The following is a 6744-nucleotide window of genomic DNA, read 5'->3' as shown; positions in this document are numbered from 1 at the left end:
TAAGGTCAGGAGTTCGAGACCAGCCTGGCCAACATGGTGAAACCCCGTCTCTACTAAAAAAATACAAAAATTAGCTGGGCATGGTGGCACACTCCTGTAATTCCAACTACTTGGGAGGCTGAGGCATGAGAATTGCTTGAACCTGGGAGGCAGAGGTTGCAGTGAGCCAAGATCACGCCACTGCACTACAGCCTGGGCAATACAGCAAGACTCAGTCTTAAAAAACAAACAAAACAACAAGAAAATAATAATAAATTTTTTTAAATGTCCTGTCTATCCTTCATTGTATGGATGAACATACATTCCAATTTTCTGCTATTATAGGTTATCTACATTCTATTGCTAGATCTTTAAAGCAGTCTTCTAAATTTCTAAATTTCGGTCAAATTTATTACTTTTCAACTTAAGTCCAAATTCAGTTTCACCAAGATTTTCCCCTGACCCCTTCTCCGTTTTGGTTGCAGATGTGATGAATATGTCACCCAGTTGGATGAGATGCAGAGACAGTTAGCAGCCGCAGAGGATGAGAAGAAGACTCTAAACACTTTGTTACGAATGGCTATCCAGCAAAAACTCGCCCTGACCCAGAGGCTGGAGGACTTAGAGTTTGACCATGAGCAGTCCCGACGCAGCAAAGGCAAACTTGGAAAGAGCAAGATCGGCAGCCCTAAAGTAAGTGGGGAGGCATCAGTCACCGTGCCCACCATAGACACTTACCTCCTGCATAGTCAGGGCCCACAGACACCCAACATTCGGGTCAGCAGTGGCACTCAGAGGAAAAGGTATGCATGCAGCGATCTTCATAGTACGGTGCAGTGGCCAGATTTTAGTTAACTGCAAAAATGAATGTGCTCTTGCTGTGGAGGATGGAGGAGGGGAAGGAAAAGAAAAAATGGGAGCTGGCATATAAATGATCCTTGCTAATGTGGGTCTTTCCAGATCAAAACCTTTTTGATAATTGTGTTTATGTAGTCCTTTCTAACCCCCTGCCCAATCCCTCCTCTTGGTTAATCGTAATATAATTTTCAAGTGTCTGTTAATATTTTTGCTACTCTTTGTATGTGTAAATGTGCCTCTCCCTTCCCTCCAACCTAAGAATTAGTAGATAAAGGTGGATATTAAGAATGAAGCGTGTTCTACCTGGGTTATAATTTTAAAAGTCGTTGTACCTTTGGAAATGGTGCTGTTTATCAGCTTCTCTTTAACGGGACAAGGATATGAATATGTTCTCTTAGGGTAACTTTTGTCCATATGACCAAAATTGATGACGGACTGAAAGGGCATGTCTATATCTAGATAAAATGGGGTGGAATACGCACAGTCCTTTTCTTGAAAGCGGTTTTTGTGCTTTTTCATTTGGCATGGGAATATTGCCCAGAGAAACCACTTGTAAGAAGGTTTTTAGGGGCTTGATTGTGTGACCTTTTTCCAGAGTCCTGGCTGTTGAGTTACTTACCATGTATTTTCGGTTAATGGTAACATTTTTATTTTAGGAGCTTTCATTAAAGACTCAGATAATATATTTTCTATTTGTGGTTCAAGCTGACTAACTGTAATAAATCTCTTTTCCAGTATCCAGAACAGTTTCCAAATAGGGTTGTATCCTGATGTGGAAACTTAAAAAAAAAAAAAAAATAGCAAAAATATTGATTTACATATTTAAACAATGAAATGCCAATATAAATAATGTTGTCACTGGTGAGGCGTTGAAAGGTAATTAAAGTAAAACTTTTTTGTTTCCTATATGTATTTTTCTTGGATCTCCTGCAAGACAATTTTCAACTTCCCTTTGTGATCAGAGCCGTCCCAGGACTTCAGGGGCTTCCTACCTACAGAATTTATTAAGAGTTCCCCCTGATCCCACCTCCACAGAATCATTTCTTCTGAAGGGCCCCCCCTCCATGAGTGAATTCATCCAAGGGCACCGGCTCAGCAAGGAAAAAAGGTTAACCGTGGCTCCACCAGGTAAACATTTTTTCCTTGGGTGCATGTGATGCAAATGATTAGTTGAGTAGACTCTCCCCTTCCTTCCAGTCACTCAGGCCCACCCATCCGCAGAGTCTACCTTTGATGATGTGTAAATTCCTATAAGTCAAGTAAAAACTTCCTTACGCTTAGCTTCCCGTTTCCTCCTTTACTCATATTCCTTAGAATGACAGACTTCCATTTAACAGCCAAAGATGGCAAATGAGAGTTGGAAGGACTGGGATAGGAAAAGGGAAATTAGCAACAAGCACAATACATACACACTTGGATCCTATTTGCAGTTTGGTAGCTCATGGCGATTCCATCTTGGTCAGATTTGGCCAGTTCTCTCTTATCATTTTTAATGTAATTTCCGTAAAGGGAGCCATATGTATAACAAGGCTTTTGGGCTGATTTCCTTTTGTAGTGACTCAGAATGTCTCCTCAATCATTATATTGAGAATAAAAGTAAAACCCTCTAAGATTTTGCTCCTCAAGAACATTTAGGTCTTAGTATAATGTTCTTGTAGATTGCAAGCCCCCGTTGGTTAATGCTTACCAACATGCTCACACTTAGCTTCACTATTTTGCGTTTTTCTTCCTTCCTTCCTTCCTTTCATTCTTTTTACTTGTTCTATGAAGAGGCCTAAATTGAAAATGTGACATATGGCAAATAGAGAAAATGTGACTTCTTGCAAATAAAAATCATCCTTTTGAGGAATCCCTGCATGTGAGTATAGGGCAGAAGTGGCAAACAAGGAGCCCATAAACCAAAGTAAGCTTAAGGGCAGCTGTTATTTGACTATTGCCAGAAAATAAAAAATAAAACTAATTCAAGTTAGTTATCGACAGTTAAAAATCCAAGAGATTTTGTATAAGCATCAGTATTTCTGGCCTCTTTTGGAAGATTCTGAATATCTGGCAGCCCTAGGTCTGCATTCACGCATGTCAACACCTGTTCGAGCTCTGTAGTGGCTGTTGCTGTTAGGGCAAGCTCTGCACTTTGCCACAGTCCCCACTCCTTATTACTTATACCCAGCCTGCTATCCTCATTTCTATTCTCTCCTGGCCCCTCCTGTAGTGTTTGAGTCTGCCACCGCTGAAATAGAATTTATTTTTTCATTTTACCTTAATTCCTTTTTGCAAACCTCAGCCTTTGAATCTCTAATACTTTCCTTATCTGATTCATGGAATCAGCCTACTGATTGGGATTAAAAGATGTGGTGTAGAAACTGATAGTGCATTTCATGTTCTAAAGGTGTTTGAGGAAATTGGTAGTGATAATGCGTTGGAATGGTGTAATAGCCAAAATATACACCTAAGAAGAAAAAAAGTAAAAACTGCTTGGTGTTTTTAATTTCATAACTGATTTCCTATTGTTTTAGACCTCCTTGGAAGGTACCTTGACGTATTCTGTGAATCACCAGAGTGGTAATGATTTATCAGGATACCTAACTCGGATAAAACCCACAAAAGTCTTCTTTTTAGTGTTCCAAATGGATTTAGTAGAACTATCTACTGGAACTTAGAAAAGAAATTGGTATGATTAATAAATAACTCCTATTGTTGTTTAATTAAAAAGATAACATCTCAGTAAGGTTAAAAATAATCAATGTTAACAATAACTGTTTTCATTTTTGTATGACTGGTTTTTGTTTACATGGATATATATTTTATATTGTTATCATTACATTGTTTAAGCCATGAACATTATATCACAAGCTTTTCCATGTTGCTATCTAGTCTTTTATTTGTTAAAGTCATTGTATCATAGATTTTGTTTCAGATGCTGTTACCACATTAATCACTACTTCCCCTCGTCCACTGAGGTCGTTTTTCATTGTTTGTTATATTATAGAGTACTGCCAGGAATACCCTCATGCATTCAGCTTCTCATCTATTAAATGTTTCTCAGGAGTGAGATCACTCAGTTAAAAGTTGAACATCTTTATGTTTTTGGCTCCATTCTGATGTTGCTGTCAAGAAGGGTATATCAACGTACTAAGAGCCCATAAAACACTTTCCCGTTTTCCCAGATTGGGAATCTTTCTGCCACTTTATACACACTGTATGCATCTTACAACTCTAAAGTCAGTTAGCATACACAAATAAGAGTACCAGTATATTGTCTTAAACTCTTTAGTTTTGAATAACCAGAAAATACCTTAGAAATTGACCTTAGAAATGATTACTATTTATGAGATTCGAGGCTGAGTGCGGTGGTTCACACCTGTAATCCCAGCACTTTGGGAGGCCGAGGCAGGTGAATCACTTGGGCTCAGGAGTTTTAGACTAGCCTAGGCAACATGGTGAAACGGCATCTCTACAAAAAATACAAAAATTAGCCAGGTGTGGTAGTGGGCGCCTGTAGTCCCAGATACTCAGGAGGCTAAGGTAGGATCCCTTGAGCCAGGGAGGCGAAAGTTTCAGTGAGCTGAGATGGCACCACTACACTCCAGCCTGGGTGACAGAGTGAGACACCGTCTCAAAAAAAAAAAAAAGATTAGAGATATAAGGAACGTGGAATTCAGAATCATCACCAGACCGGAAGATCACGCTGACAGCTTAACATATTGATAACCTTTATAATTCTCACCATTTATGTAAAGTTAAAATAATAAAAAAGGAAAGGAAGTAAAGCTGTTATAGCCTTAGGAATTTTTAATTATGTATCATGGAATCAACCAGATTAACGCTTAATAAATTCTTATCAGTCTTGGCAACATTTTCTAAAAGGTCCTAGTTCAATGAATTACTATAGAAAGTGACTGACCATCCACACCAAATAAATTGTAGCTTCTATAAATATCTGCATTATTACCAATATATGTTATTTTCCCTCAACTGAACTATACAGGGTAAAACATATCAAACATTCATTATGATGCTTTTACTATATAAAATCTTTTCATTAAGCCAAGAAAGATAAAATATGCCATATATGACCAGTCTCATGTTCTTTATAAGAAATATCATAAGCCTATGGGAAATAATAGATTTTATGAGTATTTTTAAATTCATGAGTTTAACCATTATAAAATTTGCTAGCTAGTAACAGTATCTATTAGTCATTTTAAACAGAAAGTTCTCTATTAATTTGTCAGAATGTTTTTGATAAGCTAAAAACTAAAATATATTTCTAAAATATATTTTTAATACATGTTTTTAGGTGATTTTTAAATCACCTAAAAATATTTTTTTAATATATTTTTAATACATGTTTTTAGGTGATTTTTAATTATTCTAATAAGCAAATATGGGCTTTATTTTTATATTGAGGACTGTTGAAGCAATTATCTCAACTAAAAATGAAATTAATTTGTTCTTAATCCTTCACTTGAGGAATTGAGAGAGGTATGTCTCATTTAAAAATTTAAGACACAGAACATAAAATGTTATTTATTCTATATAAGAGATACTTTCAAATAGATTTTATTTCTATGAGATGGTAAACGGAAAACCTCATCTCCTCAAGTACACAATTTCTCAATTCTAGAGAATCAACTATAGGGTAGGCCATTGATTTTCAACATTAGTAGAATGTTTTATACTAATTAATGCATTACCTGATTGATTTGCTGCATTAGTACAACCTTTTAAGGGAAAATTCTGGCGTTTCCCTCTGACTGGCTCAGCTTCTGCAACCTCAGCCCTTGCAATTCCAGTGCTTCTGGTCATGGCTTGCTTGTTGATTTTCTTGCTCTTGACGTTATCCTTATCCTGGCACACAAATTCCAGTGTCCTTCCACATGCTCATCTTAGTTTTCACAGTTTCATTTACCAGCTGATCTGAGAAGTGCCTATCAGCCTTGATGACTTTGACTCAAAAGGGACCCTGTTGTCATCAAGGAGTTTGTAATTAGGCAGCAGATTGTATGTCTTCACAAAATTGTTGCGTATTTTTTAGTCAGCATTTTATCTTGATTCCTTAACTGCCTAGGCCTATATCCTTCTCTTCCTCCTTCTTCTCTTCCTCCTCCTCCTCATTTTCTTCATCATGATCTTACCATTTAATCAATAATTACAATCAGCCTGTCAGAATATGTAAAAGGAATCCGTGTAATTCACAGGCAGGAGTTGTTATTTCTGTAGTAAAGACCTGACTGCAGCATTTACACAAGATAAGTAGGAAATGGCAAACCTGGAGAAGCAAGTTTGAACTCAGTCTGGAAGTAATAGCCTAAGCAGCTTGCTCTTCACACTGTGTTTCCCATGTCACGCTTTTCCTCTTAGATATCTTGCTTCTCCCTATCATTTCAATCTCCTCCCTTCCTCTGTTCCTCCCTCCTTCATCCCTCCCTCCCTCTCTTTCTCTGACACAGTGACTCAGCTAGTTTAAGAGAATGGTATTTTTTTGAAGTCTGAAAATGTTTCTGTGACATTTTACACTTTACTGTTTTTTAAAGCAACTCACAGAAGTGTATTAGCCTTAGATAATCGCCCCTTGAGATACACAGTCAACCATACACACCGACATGTTCGTAGTAAAAACTGCCTTTATGTTTCACTGCATTCAAACAAGTAGATATTTGTTTGTTTCATGTATTGCAAAGCCTGTGTTCTTAAGCATGTACCAAAATCACATTTATTTCATTAATCCATTTACTCATTCACCAGAATTTAACAAAATTTAGTGAATATCTACTATGTGTCAGGCACTTTTCTTGGCTCTTGATATACAATGATATTCAAATAAAACTCATAGTCTGGTAGGGGAGGTAGGAGACAAAGATGTACTGATGTTAATAGATATTCCTGGAATAAATAAAGGAATTAGGG

The 6744-nt window shown here is 37.1% G+C and overlaps 1 protein-coding gene across 2 annotated transcripts in view; it reads left to right on the top strand.

The window, feature by feature from the left end:
• BICD1 (bicaudal D homolog 1 (Drosophila)) overlaps positions 1–6744 on the top strand; it is a 334482-nt gene that overhangs the window by 279998 nt on the left and 47740 nt on the right. Inside the window, exons 7-8 of one of the 2 annotated variants that reach the window (XM_011979543.1) lie at positions 465–782; positions 1772–1965. In XM_011979543.1, coding sequence (XP_011834933.1) covers positions 465–782; positions 1772–1965 — 512 coding nt within the window. The remainder of the gene's footprint in view (positions 1–464; positions 783–1771; positions 1966–6744) is intronic. The other variant, XM_011979544.1, reaches the window with a different exon arrangement.

The sequence above is a fragment of the Mandrillus leucophaeus genome, unplaced genomic scaffold, assembly GCF_000951045.1.
Source record: "Mandrillus leucophaeus isolate KB7577 unplaced genomic scaffold, Mleu.le_1.0 Scaffold203, whole genome shotgun sequence".
NCBI lineage: Eukaryota > Metazoa > Chordata > Mammalia > Primates > Cercopithecidae > Mandrillus > Mandrillus leucophaeus.
Note: the sequence above shows the minus strand (reverse complement) of the source record. Positions and strands in the feature narration are given on the sequence as shown.